The following is a 25,100-nucleotide window of genomic DNA, read 5'->3' as shown; positions in this document are numbered from 1 at the left end:
ACTTACCCCTGACATCTCCTCTGTACCTACTTCCAAGCACCTTAAAACTATGCCCTCTTGTGCTAGCCATTTCAGCCCTGGGGAAAAGCCTCTGACTATCCACACGATTAATGTCCCTCATTATCTTATACACCTCTATCAAGTCACCTCTCATCCTCCGTCGCTCCAAGGAGAAAAGGCCGAGTTCACTCCACCTATTCTCATAAGGCATGCTCCCCAATCCAGGCAACATCCTTGTAGATCTCCTCTGCACCCTTTCTATGGTTTCCACATCCTTCCTATAGTGAGGCGACCAGAATTGAGCACAGTACTCCAGGTGGGGTCTGACCAGGGTCGCATATAGCTGCAACGTTACCTCTCAGCTCTTAAACTCAATCACATGATTGATGAAGGCCAATGCACTGTATGCCTTCTTAACCACAGAGTCAACCTGCATAGCAGCTTTGAGTGTCCTATGGACTCAGACCCCAAGATCCCTCTGATCCTCCACACTGCCAAGTGTCTTACCATTAATGCTATATTCCGCCATCATATTTGACCTGCCAAAATGAACCACCTCACACTTATCTGGGTTGAACTTCATCTTCCACTTCTCAGCCCAGTTTTGCATCCTATCAATGTCCCCTTGTAACCTTTGACAGCCCCCCACACTATCCACAACAACCCCCACCTTTGTGTCATCAAATTTACTAACCCATCCCTCCACTTCCTCATCCATGTAATTTATAAAAATCACAAAACGTAGGGGTCCCAGAACAGATCCCTGAGACACACCACTGGTCACCAGCCTCCATGCAGAATATGACCTGTCTACAACCACTCTTTGCCTTCTGTGGGCAAGCCAATTCTGGATCCACAAAGCAATGTCCCCTTGGATCCCATGCCTCCTTACTTTCTCAATAAGTCTTGCATGGGGTACCTTATCAAATGCCTTGCTGAAATCCATATACACTACATCTACTGCTCTTCCTTCATCAGTGTGTTTAGTCACATCCTCAACAAATTCAATCAGGCTCGTAAGGCATGTCCTGCCTTTGACAAAAGCCATGCTGACTACTCCTAATCATACTATGCCTCTCCAAATATTCATAAATCTTGCCTCTCAGGATCTTCTCCATCAACTTACCAACCACTGAAGTAAGACTCACTGGCCTATAATTTCCTGGGCTATCTCTACTCCCTTTCTTGAATAAAGGAACAACATCCACAACCTTATCCTCCGGAAGCTCTTCCATCCCCATTGATGATGCAAAGATCATCCCCAAAGGTTCAGCAATCTCCTCTCTCACTTCCCACAGTAGCCTGGGGTACATCCCGTCCAGTCCCGGTGACTTATCCAACTTAATGCTTTCCAAAAGCTCCAGCACATCCTTTTTCTTAATATCTACATTCTCAAAGCTTTTCGGTACACTGCAAGTCATCCGTACAATCATTAAACAACAGGAATTCTGCAGATGCTGGAAATTCAATCAACACACATCAAAGTTACTGGTGAACGCAGCAGGCCAGGCAGCATCTGTAGGAAGAGGTGCAGTCGACGTTTCAGGCCGAGACCCTTTGTCAGGAGTCCTGACGAAGGGTCTCGGCCTGAAACGTCAACTGCACCTCTTCCTATAGATGCTGCCTGGCCTGCTGCGTTCACCAGCAATTTTGATGTGTGTTCCTACAATCATTAAGATCCTTTTCCATAGTGAATACTGAAGCAAAGTATTTATTAAGTACCTCCGCTATTTCCTGCGGTTCCATACACACTTTTCCACTGTCACATTTGACTCTCATTCTCTCATGTCTTATCCTCTTGCTCTTATCCTCTTGCTCTTCATATACTTGTAGAATGCCTTGGGGTTTTCCTTGATCCTGTCCGCCAAGGCCTTCTCATGGTCCCTTCTGAATTTCCTAATTTCATTCTTAAGCTCCTTCCTTCTAGCCTTATAATATTCTAGATTCAAATCATTACCTAGTTTTTTGAAACTTTTGTAAGCTCTTCTTTTCTTCTTGACTAGATTTACAACAGCCTTTGTGCACCATGGATCTTGTACCCTACCATCCTTTCCATGTCTCATTGGAATGTACCTACCCAGAACCCCACGCAAATATCCCCTGAACATTTGCCACCTTTCTTCGGTACGTTTCCCTAAGAATATCTGTTTCCAATTTATGCTTTTCCAAGTTCCTGCCTGATAGCCTCATAGTTCCCCTTACTCCAATTAAACGCTTCCCTAACTTGTCTGTTCCTATCCCTCTCCAATGCTGTAGTAAATGAGTTAGAATTGTGATCACTATCTCCAAAATGCTCTCCTCCTGAGAGACCTGACACCAGACCAGGTACATTTCCCAATACCAGATCAAGTACAGCATCTCCTCTTGTAGGCTTATCTGCATATTGTGTCAAGAAACCTTCCTGAACACACCTAACAAACTCCACCCCATCTAAAGCCCTCACTCTAGGGAGATGCCAATCAATATTTGGGAAATTAAAATCTCCCACCACGACAACACTGTTATTATTACTCCTTTCCAGAATCTGTCACCCTATTTGCTCCTCGATGTCCCTGTCACTATTGGGTGGTCTATAAAAACACCCAGTAGGGTTATTGACCCCTCCTTATTCCTAACTTCCACTCACAAAGACACTGTAGACAACCCCTTTGTGACTTCCTCCTTTTCTGCACCCGTGACACTATCCCTGATCAACAGTTCCAAGCCCCCACCTCTTTTGCCTCCCTCCCTTCCTAGTATGGAGCGGGTTTGCCCCAACATAGCTTGATGAATGACGAGGAGAAACAACCAGAAAATAGAGTAGATAGGGATGAGCAATTGATGAAAATCTGGAAAAGAAGCAAAGTGTGAGGTCCAAGATGATGTAAAATTATACTCACTTTATCCGTTAGTTCTGAGTTACATTCGGGCTGAGCCAAAAGGAGTTTAACAATCTCGATGTGTCCATGTTCGCTTGCACACATAAGGGCTGTAGACCCATCGATGTCCTGGACATTCACATTGGCTGCATTGTTCAGCAGAGCTTTGACCATATCAGTCCTTCCGTAACTGACAGCCAGCATTAGTGCTGTCTGCCCTGTCTGGAAAAAGAAATCACATTCGGTTGTTATTACTTTTAAAAGGTTTATCTTGAGCACGAACTGGAATAGCTACACTACACTAGTGCTTAAGGCCAGATGACAAATATCCCTTGACAAATCTATTCAGTCTCACCCTGGGTCAACAATGTAAATCATGGAACCAAATCCACCTACCCAGGAATGAGAGTAACATAAATTGCTCAGCAATACAGTCTTTCATTAACATGGCCAATTTAATACAATTCTCTGAATGCAAGGTTACTTTCTTATCAGTGCACCAGACCAGTTTATTTTAATCTCTATCATGATCAGAAGAATTCTGACACATCTTTGTCTCCTGGGCAGTTTTTGTATGCAGAAGGAGTTGAGGATGCTGTGGTTTGCATGAGGAGGGAAGTGGCAGTCAGGGATTTATTAAATCTTTTGTCTTTTCCGGAGTTCTTTACTACTTGTTGGCCTGGATTTCTGCCAGATTTTTTCTAACTACCCCAACAAACTATGCAATAGAAGAGGGGAAGGAATGAAGCTAAACTAGTTAATACGCAGGATCTGAGTATGGGCAGGTTTGATAGACTAACTCATTTTTTCACAACTGTCACTTCTATATTCCTGTTTTTTTTTTATCTTACAGCTAAAGCTAGAGCTTTACGATGAAGTTCTTCTCATCAGTAACTGTTACCAGTTCTACTGAGTTCCCAACTTGCCAGCAGCCCATGCTTACCATAGCAACAAACTTAGTTTCCTTAAGTCAAAGAATGACAGTGACAGAGTTGCTTCAGGACGTGAGGGAAACAATAGACCCTTGGTGGGTACAGTCTGTAAACGTACGCTCAGTGTGAACCAACTAATCTGATTAACTGGTTTTAAGATTTGTGCAACTGAGGAGCAGCATTCAGAAGTTACAAGATAATTCAATACATGTTGTCAGCTGGATACTTTTAAGACTTTTTCCAAATTTTAAAGGTTGAAAGAAAATTCCTTCAGGCTTTTACTAGTCCTACTTGGATGTATGATAAAGATATGGGTGAGTCTGTGAAGGAATTCCACCTGATTCCTGTTCCTTCCCTGTGGGCTACTTATCACTCTACCGACACCTTTCTGCAGCTGAGATTTGGGATTCTGAAGTGTGAAACATCAGACACATGGCCCAAGATTTAGCATGAATCATGCACATTTAAAACCGAGAAGTCAAGGAAATGGGGACTACAAACCACAGGGACTGATTTCACACATGTTTGAGTCCCAGCATCCCCTTTGTAAGAAACAGAGATTTAGCTACATGCTACAAGATAAAGTTACACCTTATCTCTTGGCAAAGGATTGTACAGAGGATGCCAGAAATAGTTAATTTTCCAGCCTTGAAACAGGATAATTATTCTTTATGAAAGAGGAATTGTCACAATTCTGGTAGCAAATTCACTGCCACCTGGGAAATATCGCTGAAGCCATAAGGTGTGATGCCTACATTACTGTGTAGGAGCTAGAAAATTATAAGACATAACTTGTAAACTACACTACTGTGTAGGAGCTAAAAAGTTATAAGACGTAACTTGTAAACTACTTGCACATAAACAGACGGTGCAGGAAATACTCAGCAGGTCAGGCAGCATCAGTGGAGCAAACAGCAGTGCTAAGGTTTCAAGTCAATTACCTTTCATCACGACTGAATATTGTACTTTACTTTGTTCTACTCTGTAAACTTCTGCAGATGTAGTGGTTGAAACAAAACCAAAAGAATCTCTAACAAGGTTTGTACGTCAGACTCATATGCTTAACCCTATTATAAATCAGCCTCCCTGGAGGGTAGGATTGCAGAATTCTGTAAAGTCACTACAGTTATTGAGCTTTTGGGCCAGCTGGTCCATGCCAAACAAAATTCCCTTCAAAACTCATCCAATTTGTTCCTTAATCCTCTAAACATTTCCTATCCAGGTACAGTATCTGTCCAAGTATCTTTCAAATGTTATTTATGTATTTGCTTTAACCACTACCTTTAGTACCTTATTTGATATACTGACCACCATTTTGGTGAAAAAGTTGCACTTTTGGGTTCTTATTTAATTTCTCCCTTCTCCCCTTCAATCTTTAGTTCTTGATTCACAAACCATGAGGAAAAAGACCGACCCTGTGTATGCCCCTCTTGATTTTATATACTGTATTTCTATAAGATCACCCCTCATTCTTCTATACTTCAACAAAAACAGTCCCAGCCTGCTCAACCTCTTTCCATATCTCAGTCCATCGAGTCCCAGCAACTTGCTCGTAAATCTCTACACTCTTTCCAGCGTAATGGCATCTTTCTTATAGCAAAATGCCTTAAACTGGACCTAATGCTCCAAGTATGGCCTCACCAACAGCTTGTACAACTTTAACATAACATCTAACTTCTAACTCAATGCCCTGACTGATGGAGACCAACATGCCAAAGGCCTTCTTCTCTACCTGTGACACTACTCTCAGGAAACCATATACCTGTTTTCTTAGATCTCTCTGTTTTACAACATTCCCCAAGGCATTACCTTCAACTGTGAATGTCCAACCCTGATTTTTCTTCTCAAAATGCATCACCTCACATGTATCCAAAGTTACACCCCAGAAAGGAGCACTTATTCCTAATCTGCCTCTCTTATACTCTTTGAATTAATGTATGAGTAGTATTTGGGTGCTCTGGGCCTGCACTTGTTGAAGTTTAGAAGGATGAGTGGGCATCAGCAATGGTCAATAAACCAGTTGTTTGGAATCAAAAGACCTTGCCTGGTGCCTCAGGGCTGGATGTGTCTGCACCTGCGACACCCCCCCCCACCCCGGCACTCTTCTCTGCCACCTGTCCCACACTCCTCCCACGCTGCTCCACATCCTTTGCTCCCACCAGAGCTACAAACTTGCTCCATGTTGATAAATAATGTACTGTGCAAAAATCTTAGGCATCCCAACTATATATATGTGCCTATAAGGTTTGCACTGTTCTGTATGAGTTGCCACTTTCCGGGAACAATGGACTCAAACACCAAAATCCCTCTGTTCAACAACATTCCTTAGTGCCTTTCCATTTACTGTACGTCTTACACCTTGACTTGTCAAAATGCTTCACTTCACACTAGTCAGATTAATTCCATCTTCTATCATTCCACCTTATTTTCCGTCTAATTTAGGTCCATCCTTACTCTCCACAACACCATCTACCTTTGTGTCACCCATTGATTGAGTCTTTGATGATGAAAAAAAGAGGCTGAGAAGTGAAAAATTTATAGACTAGATCTTAGGTGCGAAAGACTGGACATCTCAAGGAATGGCTGGAATAATGAGAATCAAGAGTGTGGAAGAGTGCAGTTACCTCAGCAGGTTGTAAAACTGGGTGGACAATTTTGAAAACGGTGTGGTTGTATGATGGATGAACCTGTTGTGAGTTTGGACATTGGCAGTTGGCACACTGGGTAACCTTCAGTTACTGTGTGTTGGGATAATCAAGTCTACTGGTAATGTAACCATTGAAAGGGGGTTCCAGGGAATGGGTGACCAGGATCGAGATGGATTACATTGCAGAGATGAACATAAGAGGGAGTGTGTCTTTAGAAGCTCATGTTATAAACAAAAATATATAAAGGTAAAGTTGGTCTGATTCATTCTCAGTGACCAGGGAATAAAGTTTGAGGATGGGACAAAACAATGTATTTGATCATCCCAATATTTAATCGGAGCAACATTTCAGCTCTTCTAGTACTGGATACCGTAGAAACATAGAAACATAGAAAACCTACATCACAATACAGGCCTTTTGGCCCACAAAGCTGTGCCGAATATGTCCTTACCTTAGAAATTACCTAGGGTTACCCATATACCCATGAAGTTGTCATGTAGTTTAGAAAGAGCAGAGGGATTAAATGAGGTGGGGTATTGAGGTGAAACTTGCATTGTGCTTTCAGATAATGTGGCTGAGGAGTTGGAAGTAGATCAGAAAATGGAGAAATTAGCAACAGAATAAACTCTTCTTCGGCTTCCAACCGGGTCCATGTATCGATTTTAACTGATGTTTCGATGACAAACTCTATCATCTTCATCAGGGACGATGCCCAGGCACGTCTAGCCCTGTGGTATTTATAAACTCGTCGTCCATCTCTCCTGATTGATTAGTCCTCATCCAATTGGTTTCCACTGACCCACCTGCTTGGATGACTAGCCATTCAGGAGGGGTGGATGACAAGGGTATAAATACCACTGGACTAGACATGCCCAGGCATAATTCCTGATGATGATTGCAGAGTTTGCCATCGAAACAATCAATATCTATGTCTGACTGGAAGCCCGAGAAGAGTTTATTCGTCATATACACCAGGAAAGAACTACATCCTTTTTTAGAATCAGAAGTTGGTAGAATAATAAAGGCTGTGCTGGCTTTCACCAAAAGCATTTGATATACCAAAATTCAGAGCAATTTAGGATGATTCTTTGAAAGGAGACTAAATGAATTCCCTGGCACTGATATTAGAGAGCAGCATGAGAAATTTCTTCTGCTTAATCAGAAGATAGCTATTAATTAAAAGCAGAATTCCAGCTCTTTGCACATTGTCTATATGGAACAGAAATTTAAGGTATTGTCCCAAAACTGGATCCATATTCTATAATTATGATTAACTGACAATATCAAAGGTTGTACATTATTAAATGTCTCTACACTTTACATCTAAATACTGGAATGCATGTTTAACTCTCTACCATTTGTTAAATGTTATTTAGAAACCATAGTTCATTCTGGCAGTGTGGACATTGCTAACATTTATATTGATCAACCTTGGTTGGATTTGTTCAAGTGATAGGCCATCATACTGCAGTCCAAATTGTTAGGCAAATATAATGAAGACAACTGCGATATTTGACCAATAATGTTCAAAGTGTAATGATATACTGTAACTGTGCTACCCAGTGAACCTGGAGCTGATAACTTTCTGTACATCCAGCCAGTGGAGGTCACTCTTTTGGCTTGTGCTGTCAAACCCGAAAGCTTTGGTAACATACCGCAGGGTAGACTATAGATATTACATTTTGCAGCCTAAATAGTCCTCAGCATGGAGAGTAGATGTTTAGTCTATGGGAAAAATTGTGGTTAAAATGGCACTGCAACATGAATTTTGCTCCAAGTAATGCCAACAGCCGAGAATATTATTCATCCTCTGAGACTCATGGGCGTAAAGAGAGTTTGATCTCTCATCCTTCATGAACCCACAAGTCATTCTGCTCCACTTTTGTTTTTAAATTTTATTAATAGATCCACGTTCTGGCCTCTGGGGGCACAGGTCACTTTGTATGAACATCATTTCCTGTATGCAAGCTGTGTTTTATATAATTTCTCGCATGGGCAAGTTGATTTGATTTGAAGCTTATGGTGGAAAGACATCCATCTCCATCCCCTCTTTATTTGCTCTTGAAGTAGCAAGATCGATGAGTCTGAAGTTTTTGGTAATATTGGCAAACATTTAATAAGTATATTTTGAAGGAAGTATTATGTTGATGATTTATTACTACTAAGACATCGTTGTGCCACAGTTTACTCTTGTTTACATGACATAGTTATGGAGTGGTGCGTGTGTATATTACCTTGGTTAACACCAATAATCAACAGTATTAGTATATTCAACCACGTAGCAATTCTGTGTTGAATTTAATATGTATTTTACATAGCTTTCTGCAGCTTCACAAGTAAATTCTGATTAAAAACTCTGAAGAAAGCTTTCATCATGGGTGATTTTAGAGAAGGTGTTTCACTGGCTGCATGCACTGTGAGGGCAATAGAATATACTTACTTAGTAGGCAGCTGTCAATCCCAGGGGATCATGGATTTGCACCTCTGTTGGACTGTGTCCTCTCCAGGGCGCAAGCCTGGGCAGGAAGATCTGAAGAACCGGCTGTTGCCCATGCAGCGGGTTCCCCATCTCCACGTCACTGATGTAGTCCAAGGGAAGGGCAAGCACCAGCGTTGTCGCAGAGTTTGCCAGTGTGAAGTTGCAAACAACATCATACTACCTTAGGGACCCGGCTCCAGATTTCTTCCTCTGGGTTTACTTCCGAAGCCTTTCCCAAGGGTGGGTATGGCCGAAAGGCAGTGGAGGTTTAAAATCAAAGTTACCTTTCTCCTAGGCAGGCAGGTATCCAAGATTGACGAGATCCACCTGCTTGAAGTACTTACTTATTCCTCTCAAATATATATCACATTTCTTCATGTTATCATATGCTACCCATGCATCTAACCAATATAATAATCTGTCAGCTTTTTCCTGATGACTTGTCTGGCCTTGAGAGGATAGCCTTAATAGAAGCCGACTTCATGAATCACAGGTGCAAAGTCAATTGTTCCTCCTAAGCATGCAACACTTGCCACACATCACATATTATGTTACTCATATATTCTGTGACAAAATACTAGTTTTCTTTTAAAAAAACATCGAGTCTGCTTTTGAATTAACATGATTTGCTTCACCGTCTGGATAAGAAACCCATTTCGTAGTGTTAAAGCTGGTTGTGTTTGTGACAAGGCTTCTGACAATTAATTTTGAATTTACATCTTTTCAGGGTCTAGATAAATTGAAACATCATTGTGATCTATATTTCATGGTTCCTTAAGAATCCCCTAGATCAATAATCTTTTCCCTCTACTTCTCTTTCAATAAAACCTGCCCTATTTGATGTAAGTGCTTGGCTGAGGAGCCAGTAGCGAGAAGCTACCATCCGTGGAATTATGACTGAATGCCTCTAAGTCAGAATCCCACCTAAATGCAGTAATTCCTAGTACCAGGAATCACTGGCTGGCCTTTACAATCAATATCTGCATCTCCTTGATTCTTCCTAACCATTCTCCAGTATCTCCTCCAGTGGTCCCCACATTCTTGTAATGGCAAGTTGACCAGATTTTGCATAAATGATTCCAACTGTGTCTGCACTACTGGTGAATAAAATATAATTACCTTTCTTCAATCTGTGCCCTTTAATACATCTCATGAAATGATCTCATTCACTGAGGACTGTTGTAATTTTAAGTTAAAGTCTGTCCTGAGCTTTTGTGGCCCATCAGGCAGGTGCTTATGTCGGTTTCTGTGGCGTGAAGCAACTGAGAGTACGAGACAACCCCCCCCCCCGCCCCCGCCAGATAGGACGCCAGTCTATCGCGAGGTTAACCCCCAGCATTTTGCTGGTACCCCATTTTCAGCTGGGTGGACTGGAGCAGTGTGTGGTTAAGTGCGTTGCTCAAAGACACAACACACTGCCTTGGCCTAGACTTGAACACATGACCTTCAGATCGTGAGCCCAACGCCCTAACCACTTGGCCACACAACTGTTGTAATGGCTGCAACATATTCTCCATCAAAACCCTTCATGCTAATTAAATGTGCCATCCTTTCAGTGAGAGGAAACACCTGGTGCTAATGAAGCGAGTGATATATGGATTCATTTCCCCACAATCAATTACCTGACTGGCTTGAATATTAACATTTCCCAAATGAAGAAGCTGCATAACCACTGCCACCTCTTCGTCCGTTTTAACAGTAGCCAGTGAAGTGAGCATGGTGGCAGTGTATCCTGCCTTGTTCTGATGGTCTACGTTGCAAACACCTGATCAACAACAAGAAATTTCAAGATAACATCAATACGTTCATCAGAAAGTAAAGCAAGCTCCTCTTCTCATCCTCTTAAAAGAGTGCAAACTCGCACAAAATCTGAGGGTTCATTCACAGTGACTGGGTGGCAAAATACACAATATGGTGCTGAATAAGGAGAACGCCTAGTGCCTTTCCTCAGTTTTACTGAACTAATTGGTCTCATTTGGGGCTTACTAGATGACTATTTGAACTACGGGTTTTGTATTGTTCTTGTGGACATCCTATTATTCTCATTTGCACTGTGTCTTTTATATAAAAGGTGAGAATGAGGTCCTTGATTGATTCAATTGTTGGACCAAAGTATTTAAATTACAGCGTTAGCAATATTAATGGGCTTTTAGGTCTCTGTGCCCATTGGCTTTTCAAGGTTGATCTTAACTCCACTTACCTACTCCCTTTTTTCCAAACCTATCAAGGATCTGTTGATCTCAGTTCTGAAGTTTTTCACGGACCACACCTCAACAGCATTTTGGGGGGAAAAGTGTCCCAAATTTCTCCTAATCTCTCGAGGAGAATTATTTTTTTTTCCTGCAGATAAAACTGCTTCTATACTTCAGCCCTTCAAGATCAAACATCTCTTTGTACCTGTGTCCAGTAGGAGCTTCACGATGTGGAAGTTGGAGTGGGAGATACTGTAATGCAGAGCAGTGTTCAGATTGTCATCTGTTAAATTCACAATAAAGTGAAGTAGATCTGGTGACATCTCTTGAAGTTCCTGGAGAAAGCATTGAACTCTGTCAGGAGCTGCAGATTTCTGACTGGAAATCTGGAACCATTCCCACTGAACTGTTCTCAAGTTCTGCCTCTGGGGAAATAGAACATTGAACAAAACATATTATAACAACAAAATGTTTTCAGTATTATCAAACACTGACCTTTGCAGATTCCTCCCCTTCTCTCCTGAAGGATTTGAAAATGTGGCTCTCTAGAAAGCAATATAAAGACCACATCTTTCAGTAAGGGGTGTTTTTGCCCTTGAAATGAAAGGTTTTATGTTCATGTCCTGCTAACATGAGGGAATGCTAATGCTGGTGATTAACTTTTTGAAGTAGTGTTAAAGTGAGAGCCTGTGTGCTCTTCAGAACTTCCAAGAAATTCCACGACACAATTTGGAAAAAGGCAAGATCTTAGTCAACACCTTATCTGCCAATCAGAAGATTTACAGCCCATTTATATCACTGCTGATTGTGAGGTTTAGTTATGACAAATAAACTGCCAAATTTACTTTCCTTATGACTCAAAACTACACCACGGACATTACAGATCAAATTCATATTTTGTATTCATTCTTAGGATGCAACTAAAACATACAAGGTCATACTTCCTGAAAATCATGGCAGTTGCAAGATGGTGATCTAAGAAAACTTCAGAGCATTTTAATAGTCTGCATGTATTTAAGTGACTAGCAAATCAGTCACTTGCCTTCGATAGTCACACTTGCCTGTAACTTAGCAAAATCTTACAATGCAGAATTGGCTTCATACAGACTGGGGAGGGCCAGCGTAAGAAATGCCTTAATGATTAAAATTCACAAATTCTACCCTCAGCATTAGCTTGAGAGATCACACCCAGTTACCACCCCAAACTTACTAAACAACTCCGGAAAAGTGAAAATAATAGCATTTATAATTTATTATAAAATTTGTGAAAATACTTACAAAAAATAAGTTCATTTTAATTGCTTAGAAACAGTAAATGCTGGGTTATCTAGAAAGGTTTGTGCTCCTTGACTGAATTGCATGCAAAGTACCATGGCAGGCCAGTCCTGAGTGTAACCATCAACTTCTTGTAAATTTGAAATTCAGTCAACACTCTGTGGTTCCAAAGAAGTTGGGGTGGGAAGGGGGAGCAATATCAGAGTTCTAAGCGGAATTTCTGGCTGTTCAATAGGAAATTACAGTTGCCATATTTGGTCAGAGTCACATGTTGTACACATGACTATCTTGTCCATTAAAACAGTTGAAATTCTGCAATAATCCAGACATTTTTAAACTGTCATCCAAGTACCATCAAGACTTACTCTATTAGCTTTGCAAGCTACGATGGTTTTTTTTGATGCCTCAGTATCTGGGCCAATACCACACTGCCATCTAAGAGTTCCACATATATTGTAACTCCAGGATTTCCATCACACACAAAAAAATATGCTGATCCATTAAGGGGGTCATAAAGAAGGCCTTGGTCAGAAGGGTAGATTTTAGGAGGTGTCCCAAAAGAGAAGGGTAAGGTGGTTTTCAGGGGATGAAATGAATCAGCCAAGATAATAGTAATACTCAGGTTTAAAGATGTCAGAGGCACTTAACAGTTAGCAATGTCACAGCTCAGCCTAATCCCGTTGTCCTTCAAAATTTACTATTTATATTCTAGATTACTGAGTGGCAAACAGGAACTGTGAATCCTCTTTCTCCTCCTCATTAATCTCAACACATTGTCTGATTTTTATGACATTCCTGCTTGATTATAACTTAGAAACAATGACTTTACACACTTTTGCATTTGTCTTGAGAGAGCTGTCTGTGCCTCAAGTTCCTCCCAGATGGTTCTTCTGGGGCTAGTGGCAATGGCAAAATAAGTTTGTTGGCCACCAACAGATGAATTCAGCAGATTTACCTCATTTGACAGGGTCTGAATGGATTTGTCACACATAATGTGCATGTCAGGGACTAATGTCATTCAGACCTCTTCAAAATCCAGTACAAAGGTAATAACAACCCAAAATAAGGGTTAAACCTTGAACCTTTGTGGGCCTTATTACCACAGTAGATAATGAACCACAGACTCATCATTTTCAACAGCAATGTTTAATCATTAGTTAAATATTTAATGCATTCTGCTTTGACTCGAGCAATTAAACATAAAGCAGGAAAAATATCGTACCATGCCTTTGTCTTCTGTGGTTCCCAACTCGCTGAGGTGATGCTTCAGGTTTTGACAAGCCAAGTATAAGCTTGGTTTTGATTCATGCCTGAAAGGAGCAAGACAAACTAAACTGCATTAGTTATAGTGGAATGGGCACAGGATCTGATAACTTTAGCCAATCAAACCAGTGTAATGGTCATATATTTGATGTACAGTATGTATACTTACAAGCTTATCTTATTATACATTGGTCAATGTGGGTTACACGTGGGCTAGAATTGGACAGTCTGTAATGGTCTCACATACCATAAATTTCCAAAAAGGGATCAGGACCAGAATCATCTGGTTATGATATCAGCATTTTCAAAACATTTTCTGAACATGGGACACACTCCATTTGAGAATCCTCAATATTTCTCTTCCCCAGGTAAAGGTATTTGGGTGGGGCAAATGAAGGCATGTCACCATTCTGCATAAGAGGTTGGTGCAAGTGAGTCAGAAGGGTGTTGTCTCTGAAATGTGTAATGTGACAGTGCATCTGAGGATGCATTCACTCGCTGTGAAGTCATGAAATGTTGAGCAACATTGTATACAGCTCTTTAGGACCTTTCTCCTGACAATGATGTCCTCAACTAGCTCTTTCCATGACCAGCTCTGGTGTGAAATGACGGGGGACTTTGTATTCAGTGAGTAAAAGGTTTCATTCTATCTCCAGTGCTCTGCTAGAACGTCAGCTTTTCTGTTCTTGTGCATGCCCTGTCATCTCTTGCAGCAAATGCAAGGACCTCTGGGAACGATTCCAAGGCCAACTCAATGAACAGCAGGCAATTTCATCCATATTAGAACTGTTAGGATCCCTTCTTGCAGACCCTTATTTTCTACAGCATGATTTGGACCGCACATTACTCTGTACCCTGTTTTGAAACCTTGTAAGCATATTCTTTAACCTTTCAGATCTTCAGAAGTAGGCTGGGTGATAATCCTGCATTGCCTAATCCTGTTGTCCTTCAAAATACTGAAGTGCTGGTGGCTTGATGGGTTGTATCTGTAAGTTATAACCCAGTTTACCTTTTAAACAACCCTCTTCCCCCGCTGGGCCCAGACAGATCTCTCTGTTATCAGCAATGCTGTTGACCTTTTCTGAATCCCTCATCATCATCCAGCCACTCATGGGGCCCCAATCCAAATGAGCAAAGAACATTTTTAAAAAGTTTGACAGGAAAAGAGAGAGAGAAATAGAGAAGTGAAAGAGAACCAATAGCAACAGAAAGAAATGAACCTGTCAGACAGAAAGTGTGGGATGGCACAGTACTGTGCAAAGATATATATATATATATATATAGTACTGTAGTAAATTTATGTATTGCACTGTACTCTTGTCACAAAAAGAAAAACAAATTTCATGGCATATGTGAGTGATCTGATTCTGATATGGGTCTCTATTGCGGACTGGGAAGGGGACAGGGAGAGTGGAATCATGGTTAGGAAAATGGGAAGGGAGAGGGGAAGGAGCAGGACATTAGTGAGACATTTCGTAATGGTCAAAAACCAATTTCTCTGAAATCAAATGACCTTGCCTGGTGTCTCAGGGCTGGTTGTTTCTGCACCTGCGCTATCCCCCCACCCCTGGCACTTCTTCTCTGTCACCTGTTCCTCACCCCTCCTGCGGTGCTCCACCCTTGTCGGTCCCAACATCTTTTGCTCCTGCCAGATTTCCAAATTTGCTCTCTGCTCCGCATTGACTAATACAGTACCGTGCAGAAGTCTTAGGCACTCTAGCCATAAATATGTGCCTCAGAGTACTGCATGTAAGGAGAGGAAATGTCTATCAAGCCCCTCGACTACGTTAGCATTCCATAAGCGCATGACTGATCTGTATCCATTCCACCTCTCTTCATGGCCGTGACAAATGGAAGAATTAGTTGATCTTAATCTAAGATGTGAGTTATACCAACTCTGCAGCTTTTGGGGAAAGGACTTTATGTCTGGTGCACACTCTCTCCCATTTTTCAGGTTCCCCATAACTCATCACTGGCCACTTTCTGGGCAGGACTTAATCACTGGTTCAGTGTTATCCTTTTCTCATGGTTAAAACCGATCTAATCGACCACTTTAACTTGCTCATGGCATGGCTGCCAATGGTGAGCTTGCACTTAGGACCAAGTGGTTGTTCCAGGAACAGTCATGTTTGTACAACAACCAACGGCAGATACCATTTATACCCTGTCCAGATTGCTTCGATTTAGAAATGTACTGCAAATTATCCATGTTTCCAAGTGGGAAAGGAAAGAATCCAGTGAAACAGCTGGAGGAACAAAATTTGCAAGTTGTTTGCATGATCTGAACAATTTATGTGCAGATTGTTCTATTACTCAATCTGTAATGCTTCAATAATGTAATATCGGCATGTTATAGGAGTTAACATGCAGGATCAGAACCAGACTGATTCTATTATTGGTCTTTATTCAGCTTCTCCACATCCATCCAGGAAATTGCCTTTCATTCTGATTTTCTCCTGTCGAGAATGCACACCAGCTCACCATTAATTGTGTAACTTGTGCCCCACCCTCTGATCATTTGAATTAATGCTTGGAAACTGAGATTGACTAGCATTTCACACATACATCAGGTAGAACTGAAGTGTGGTAACTCTCTGGGGTTCTGGTTCTTTGTCATCCATTTGATCGTAGTGCTTGATAGTTTTGAATCAAATTTCATCATCATGAATGTCAGAACAATGACTGTACCTTTTAGTGCAATGCTGCGTAATAATGACTGCAGCATGACTTGCTGATGGCTGGACCTCGTCACATCTCGTTCCCTCTGCATCTTTTGATAATTCTGCTTTCTTGTCAGTATCTTGGATTTGATTTCCTTTCTTGATACCTTCCTTTTCCAAGTCACTGTCTGAACCTCCTTCTGATGAGTTGGAATCTTCGCTTGATGTGGTTTCATAACTTGAAAGCAAAAATCCTTGTTCAAGAATTTTTGCATATCACAGGTCTTGAATGACCAGAAAACATTATTTAACATTATTAAATGCTCACCCGCCATTTACCCCAATAAACTGAAGATATTTTTTGGCTGAAGAACCACTTGATTTGATATTTCCACTGTTCTTTTTCATAATAGATTTAAGAGATGCAGATGGAATCGCAGCTATAGATAAGAAAAAAACATTGCTTGGTTATGGCTGTAGTTGTTTCACAACCAAATTAATAATTTTACTTGGCTGTAAAGGGATCAGACCTGTATCACTGATGCACATTTCCAGCTGGAGGTCAGCCCTGAAGTCCAAAGATTCGAAGGATGATGACACTGGCTCTGCATGATGCATGGTTTTGATTTCTGAAATACAATACAATTACTTCAAGAGAAATTTAAGGATCAAAAACCTTTGATGAGCACTGGTCACATTCATGAACTGCAGTCTGACTTGTAAAAACATATGCTAGGATGTGAAGAGGTTTTTTTCATATCTCCACCTCTTCACCTTTCTCCTTCTTCACTTCCCCACTCCTCAGATCTCTCTCATGGTTAATTCAGCCAACTAAATGCGCTGGATTAAAATACTATAATTTTTAATCAACACATATTCCGAGGGGAAAAAAAAGAGCAATCTTTAGAGGCACCAAGTTCAATACCCCATTTCTGCTGAATTATTTACCCTATTTAGGGTGGCAGTTAAGGTATTTAACTTTAGTTTTTAACACTCAGCGCATGTAGAAACTTGTCACTTGTATAAGACGTTGCTAATACCTCATTTGGAGCACTGTGTGCATTTCTGGTCACCATGCTATAGGAAAGATAGGCAAGGATGATGCCAGGACTAAATGGTTTGAGTTATAAGGAGAATCTAGATAGGTTGCGACTGCTTTCCCTGGAGAGAAGGAGAACAATGGGTGACCTAAAACAGGTTTATAAAACCACGAGGGGCATGGATAAGGTGGATAGCAGAATACCTGAGTCTAAAACTAGAGAGCGTAGCTATAAGGTGAGATGGGAAAGATTTCAAGCAATGAGGGGCAAAGAGGGTGGTGAGTAGATGGAATGAGCTAGCTGTAAAAATGGTAATGGAAGGTAAAATTATAACATTTAAAAGACATTTGAACAGGTTCCTGGGTAGGAAAGGTTCAGATGGATAGGGACCACATGGTACGAACTGAGCTAGATTCCTAGGCTGGCAAAGATGAGCTAAGTTGAAGCGTCTGTATCCATGCTATATCACTCCAACACTTGAGTTTTCCATTTCCAAATGCTACATTGAGAATGAGGAAAAGACTTAGTTATGATGTCCATTTTTCTTTAAACAACACATCCATATTTCTTTCTTTTCAGGTGATTAATTTTCCAGTTTTATGTTTGTCCTTCTCAAAACAAAGCTTCCCAGCTCAGCAGAAAGGCCCCTGACCTAAAATGTTGACTCAGTTTCATTCTCCACAGATACTAACCCAGAAAGTATTTCCAGTATTTTCTGTTTTCAGTTGAGATGTTTCAAAGATGGGATTAGAACTACAAGGCACTTATAACCATATAACCATTACAGCATGGAAACAGGCCATCTCAGCCCTTCTAGTCCATGCCGAACTCTTACTCTCTCCTAGTCCCACTGACCTGCACTCAACCCATAACCCTCCATTCCTTTCCTGTCCATATATCTATCCAATTTAACTGTAAGTGACAGCATTGAACCTGCCTCAACCACTTCTGCTGGAAGCTCACTCCACACAGCTACCACTCTCTGAGTAAAGAAATTTCCCCTCAGGTTACCCCTAAACTTTTGCTCTCTCAACTCATGTCCTCTTGTTTGAGTCTCCCCCACTCTCAATAGAAAAAGCCTATCCACGTCAACTCTATCTATCCTCCCTCATAATTTTAAATACCTCTATCAAGTTCCCCCTCAACCTTCTACATTCCAAAGAATAAAGACCCAACTTGTTCGACCTTTCTCTGTACCTTAGCAGATGAAACCCAGGTAACATTCTAGTAAATCTCCTTTGTACCCTCTCAATTTTATTGACATCTTTCCTATAATTCGGTGAACAGAACTGTACACAATACTCCAAACTGGCCTCACCAATGCGTTATACAATTTCAATATTACATCCCAACTCCTATACTCAATGCTCTGATTTATAAAGGCCAGCATACCAAAAGCTTTCTTCACCAGCCTATCCACATGAGATTCCACCTTCAGGGAACTATGCACCATTATTCCTAGATCCCTCTGTTCTACTGCATTCTTCAATGCCCTACCATTTACCATGTATGTCCTATTTTGATTAGTCCTACCAAAATGTAGCACCTCACATTTATCAGCATTAAACTCCATCTGCCATCTTTCAGCCCACTCTTCTAACTGGCCTAAATCTGTCTGCAAGCTTTGAAAACCGACTTCATTATCCACAACTCTACCTATCTTAGTATAGTCGGTGGCCACTTTATTAATTACCTTCCATACCTAATAAAGTAGGCACTGAGTGCACTTCTGTGGTCTTCTGCTGCTGTAGCCCAACCACTTCAAGGTCCAACATGTTGTGCATTCAGAGATGCTCTTCTGCACAGCACCGTTGAAATGCATGGTTATGTGGATTACTGTTGCTTTCCTATCAGCTTGAACCAGTCAGGCTATTCTCCTCCAACTTCTCTTATTAATAAGGCATTTTCACCCACAGAATTGCCATTCACTGGATTTTTTTTTTTGCATTGTTCTCTGTAAGCTCTAGAGATTGCTGTGTGTGGAAATCCCAGGGGATCAGTCGATTCTAAGATACCCAAACCATCCCGCGTGGCTCCAACAATCATTCCACGGTCAAAGTCAGTTAGATCACATTTCTTCCTAATTCTGTTGTTTGGCCTGGATGACAACTGAACCTCTTGCCAATGTCTGCATGCTTTAAGGCATTTTCAAATATCAGGATGTCCACTTTAATGACAGTCAAAAACACATGTTCTCTCTCACATAGCCTACATATAAACACATATAAATTGACAAGATTGATTTCATGCTGGATAGTCAAATGATAAGAGTTCTCAATCTCAGCAAGTATTGAAAAATTTTGGCTGTTTCCATCGAAAGATAATTATGATTCATTTGTGAGAGGTGTGTAGAATTATGAGAAGACAACAGACAGAGTTCTTGCATTAATGGATATACACTGATACACAGTTATCTCCAAGATATTTAGAGCAGAGAGCAGGAGAAATAAGATATACAATGGGATATGGATTAAGTCAGTTGGAATTTTTGAATGCAGCAGAACATGTATAAATACTTTAATATCTTAGAAACTTTTCCTTCATCCATGTCTCTGAGGGAAAATGAGTACTGGGTACAACTACTTATGATGTGATGTTAAATCAGTGGACTGTTTCTACCCAGCACCTCTGCTCACAAGGAATAAATCCATAGACTGGTTCTGTTCCAGCGTTATGATTTCTACATCATTTCATTTAATCTAGCCTGAACTTAAATCATGTTTTCACAGGTAGAAAGTCATTATGCTAATCCATCTGTGCCCCAGCTGGTAGCAGGTCTGCACTCCTTCACTTTTTCCAGATTCTTTGCCATAACAAATCATTTTGACAGTTTAATTGTCAGCAAGGATACCAGATTGTCAAACTTAAAATAACTAAAGCATGATAAATAGATGCCTTGCTGAAACACAATTCATCTATTTTTCTCCCTGGCTCTGCAAAAATGCAATTTTCGTTAATATTTTCCAAAGTTCAAATTAAATTTTTGTATCAAAGTACATATACGTCACCATATACCATCACGAGATTCATTTTCTTCTGGGCATACACACAGGATAGCAAGTTGCTACAATATACGTAATATCTTCGGTGGCAAAAAGAGCAAAAAAGACTGCAGTTGTTGGAAAAGTTTTAACTGCAACAAAAGGTGCTGCAGACACTCATCGGGTCAGGCAGCATCAATGTAGAGAAAAACAGGATCAGCGTTTCAGATTGATAACATCTCATCAGAATGAGGTGATCCTCAGTGACAATCTCTTCTGTTAGATAACATCCTCTCAATACTTCCTTTCCTCATTTGTGTCTGAGATGCATTGTGCCTTGACGTTCTTATGATATTACAAATTAAACAATATACCACAGCAATCTGACATTGCAATTGGATGTCACTAAGTGGAGTAATGTGCCATGTATGAAGCTGCTTAACATTGCAGAAGCCCATGGTATTACAGGAGAGACACTAGCATGGATAGAGCATTGGCGGATTGGCAGGAGTCAGAGAGTGGGAATAAAGGGAGCCTTCTCTGATTGGCAGCTGGTGAGTAGTGGTATTCCACAGGAGTTGGTGTTGGGACCACTTCTTTTTACGTTGTACAGTTTGTCAATAATTTAGATGTTGGAATTGATGGTTTTATGGCCAAGTTTCCTGATGATAGGAAGGTTGGTGGAGGAGCAGGTAACTTTGATGAATCAGGGACTTAGACAGACTAGGAGAGTGGATATGGAATACAGTGCCAGGAAGTGTATGGTCATGCAATTTGATAGCGGGAATAAAGGCCTAGACTATTTTCTAAGCGTGGAGAAAATTGAAAAAAAAATGAGGCACAGAGGGACTTGAGAATCATTGTGCAGAATTTCCTAATGATAATTTGCAGTTTGAGTCAGTGGTGAGGAAGGCAAATGCAATGTTAGCATTTATTTTGAGAGGACTAGAATACAAAAATAAGGGTTTAGTGTTGAGGCTTTATAAAGCACTGGTGAGGCCTCACTTGGAGTATTGTGAGCAGTTTTGGGCCCCTTATTTAAGAAAGGTTGTGCTGACACCTTTTTGGATCAGTAATAGGGATTCTTTCTATTTGATCACATTCCTGGTTCAACCATTCTTCTTTGGCTTTTTGACATAAGCTTTTAACTTTTTTATCTAAGGACTTATATTCGACAGGATTTGCTTTCTTCCGTCTCCTTTCTTCCATTAGATTTTTGATTTCATCTGTCATCCATTTATTCTTCAAGAATATCACTGATAAAAAGCTCCTCTGTTCTTCAGGTGGATGTTTGAAAGCAAAAGACGGTACCATTATCATGGAAAAAGATGAGATTATGAACAGATGGACTGAGTATATACAGGAATTGTTTGAAGATGATCGAGGCAAAAAACCAGAAATTAAGAAAAACATTGAAGGTCCAAGTATTTTAAAACCTGAAGTTCATAATGAAATAAATAAGATGAAGGAAAGGCAAGGCAGCAGTTCCTGATGAATTAGTAATAGAACAAATTATCATCCTTGAAGATTATGGAATTGAAAAACTTTATTGATTTAATCAATGACATTTATGAGACTGGAATTATACCAGAAGAGATGAAAAAAATCAGTATTTATCACTCTTCCTAAGAAACCTGGAGCAATAAAATGTGAATTACATAGGACCATGAGTTTATTAAGTCATATCACCAAGATACTTCTAAGAATTTTGATGACAAGAGCTAAAAGTAAGATGCAAGCTGAAATAGGTAAAGAACAACGTGGTTTTGTGAAAGACAAAGTTACAAGAAACACAATATTGATGTTAAGGATACTATCAGAACGAGCTATTCAAAAGCAAAAAGATTTGTTTTGTTTGTTTTATCGACTACACAAAAGCATTTGATAAAGTGAAGCACAATAAGTTATTTGAAATACTACAGAAAACTCTAGATCTAGATTCGGAAGACCTCCACCTAATCAGAAATCTGTACTGGGAACAAACTGCCGCTGTAATAATAGATGGAGAAGTGAGTCAGTTTATGAAAATCAAGAGAAGTTTTAGACAAGGGTGTGTTTTCTCCCGATTTATTTAATGTGTACAGTGAAACAATATTACAAAAAATAAGAGATATCTTAGGAATCAAAGTTGGCGGTGAAAAATATCAATAATTTCAGATATGCAGATGAGACTGTGTAAATTGCAAATACGAAGGAAGAACTACAAAACTTAATTGATATAGTTGTTGAAAAAAGTGCAAAAATAAGTCTATCTATCAAGTGCAAAAAGACGGAATGTATGGTGATATCCATAAAGAAGGAGAATCCTATTTGCAGGCTGAGAATAAACGGGGAAGACATAAAACAAGTACAGAACTTTTGCTACTTAGGAAGCTGGGTGACATCAGATGGCAGGTGCCACATGGACATCAAAAGAAGAATAGGGATGGCAAAAGATACCTGTATGAGAATGAAGAGTGTACTGGCCAATACTAAACTAGGCATGACAACCCGCCTCAGAGTACTGAAACGTTACATTTATCCAGTTATGTTATATGGCTCAGAATGTTGGACAATATCTACTAACATGAGGAAATGAATAGAAACAGCAGAGATGTGGTTTTTGAGGAGGATGCAAAGAGTATCATGGATGAAACAAATATCTAACGAGGATGTCATGAACAGAGCAAACACAAAAAGAGAAATAATGTATGAGATCATGAAAAGGCAATGTAACTTCATTGGACTTGTGATTAGGAAAGAGGAGTTAGAATGCACGGTAATTACGGGAAAGATTGAAGGGAAGAAAGCAAGAGGAAGACAAATGATGATGGAGACAGCAGCCAGAGAACTGGAAATGAATACCAATGAATTGATCCACTTGACCCGAAACAGGAGTGTGTGGGCCATGGCAGTCAAAGCTCAAACTGGGCACAGCACCTGATGATGATGATGATGTGCTGACACTGGAGAAGGTTCACGAGAATGATTCTGAGAATGAGAAAGGTTTATTGTATGAGGAGCGATTGATGGCACTGGGCCTGTACTCGCTGAAATTTAGAGGAATGAGGGTGCGGGATCTCACTGAAACGTATTGACTATTGAAATGCCTAGTTAGTGTAGATGTGGAGAAGATGTGTCCTATTGTGGGGGAATCTAGGACCAGTAGACACAAATTCAAAATAGAGGGACGTCCATTTAGAACAGAAATGAGAAGGAATTTATTGTGTAAGAGAGTGGTGAATCTGTGGAATACTTTGCCACAGGTAGCTATGGAGGCCAGGTTACTGGGTGTATTTAAGGTGGAAGTTGATAGGTTCTTGATTAGACAGGGCAAGAAAGGTTACGGGGAGAAGGTAGGAGAATGGGGTTGAGAGGGGAATGGATCGGCCATAATGAAATAGTGGAGCAATGTGATGGGCTGAATGACCTAACTCTTCTCCTATAGTCTTATGTCTTATTCTCCAAAATGGCTGACATATGACTCAAAACCTGTCATTTTGGTGACTCCAGGGATAAATAGAGAGGGATAATGAATTTTGTTCTCATTCTGTGTGTTATGCTTACTTTGTTCCCATGACTATATGGCTAGGCATAGCTCAAATACCATCTACAAATTTGCTGATGATACGACCATTGTTGGTAGAATCTCAGCAGGCGACGAGAGGGCGTACTGGAAAAAGATATGCCAACTAGTGGAGTAGTGTCGCAGCAACAACCTGGCATTCAACATTGGCAAGACGAAAGTGGTGATTGTGGACTTCAGCAACGGTAAGATGAAGGAACACATACCAATCCTCATAGAGGGATCAGAAGTGGAGAGAGTGAGCAATTTCAAGTTCCTGGGTGTCAAGATCTCGGAGGACCTAACTTAGGCCCAACATATCGATGCAGTTATAAAGAAAGCAAGACAGTGGCTATACTTCATACGGACTTTGAAGAGATTTGGTATGTCAACAAATACACTCAAAAACTTCTATAGATGTACCATGGAGAGCATTCTGACAGGCTGCATTACTGTCTGGTATTGGGGGGGGGGGGTGCTACTGCACAGGACCGAAAGAAGCTGCAGAGGTTTGTAAATTTAGTCGGCTCCATCTTGGGCACTAGCCTTCAAAGTACCCAGGACATCTTCAAGGAGTGGTGTCTCAGAAAGACAGTGTCCATTATTAAGAACCTCCAGCACCGAGGGTATGCCCTTTTCTCACTGTTACCATCAGGTAGGAGATACAGAAGCCTGAAGGCACATACTCAGCGATTCAGGAACAGCTTCTTCCCCTCTGCCATCTGATTCCTAAATGGACATTGAATCCTTGGACACTACCTCACTTTTAAAAGATATATTATTTCTGCTTTTGCATGATTTTTAATCTATTCAATGTACATATATTGCAATTGATTTACTTATTTTTTTCTATATTATGTATTGCATTGAACTTCTGCTGCTTAGTTAACAAATTTCACGACTCATGCTGGTGATAATAAATTCTGATTCTGATTCCATGAATGACCAGATTTCTCTTTTGCTGGCAATTTATAGTTTAATTAACTTCACAACCTGCATGTATGTAATATCGGGGGAAACTGGAGCACTCAGGACTACAGAGAGAAGGTGCAAATTCCGCACAAACTGTATTGGAAGTCAGAACTAAGCCAAGACTGTTGAGAGAATACCTCTAATAGCACTACTCCCATGTTCCTCACAGTCTTACTGGCAGTTTAATGATTACCTTTCTTCCTGCAAAGTTGTCTCTGATTTTGCTGTCTCCAGAAAATCTTGTTCGGAATCTGGA

At 40.5% G+C, this 25,100-nt stretch overlaps 1 protein-coding gene across 4 annotated transcripts in view; it reads right to left on the bottom strand.

Moving 5' to 3' along the window:
* The window catches only part of LOC140206354 (KN motif and ankyrin repeat domain-containing protein 4-like), a 111,749-nt gene that overhangs the window by 3,455 nt on the left and 83,194 nt on the right, over positions 1-25,100 (bottom strand). For all 4 annotated transcript variants that reach the window (XM_072274719.1, XM_072274718.1, XM_072274717.1 and 1 more), the window contains 7 exons: positions 16,838-16,936; positions 16,636-16,747; positions 16,336-16,545; positions 13,607-13,694; positions 11,315-11,534; positions 10,540-10,682; positions 2,880-3,080 (listed from right to left, as the gene is read on the bottom strand). In XM_072274719.1, coding sequence (XP_072130820.1) covers positions 2,880-3,080; positions 10,540-10,682; positions 11,315-11,534; positions 13,607-13,694; positions 16,336-16,545; positions 16,636-16,747; positions 16,838-16,936 — 1,073 coding nt within the window. The remainder of the gene's footprint in view (positions 1-2,879; positions 3,081-10,539; positions 10,683-11,314; positions 11,535-13,606; positions 13,695-16,335; positions 16,546-16,635; positions 16,748-16,837; positions 16,937-25,100) is intronic.

The sequence above is a fragment of the Mobula birostris genome, chromosome 12, assembly GCF_030028105.1.
Source record: "Mobula birostris isolate sMobBir1 chromosome 12, sMobBir1.hap1, whole genome shotgun sequence".
NCBI classification, from domain to species: domain Eukaryota; kingdom Metazoa; phylum Chordata; class Chondrichthyes; order Myliobatiformes; family Myliobatidae; genus Mobula; species Mobula birostris.
This window is presented reverse-complemented; position numbering and strand designations above follow the sequence as displayed.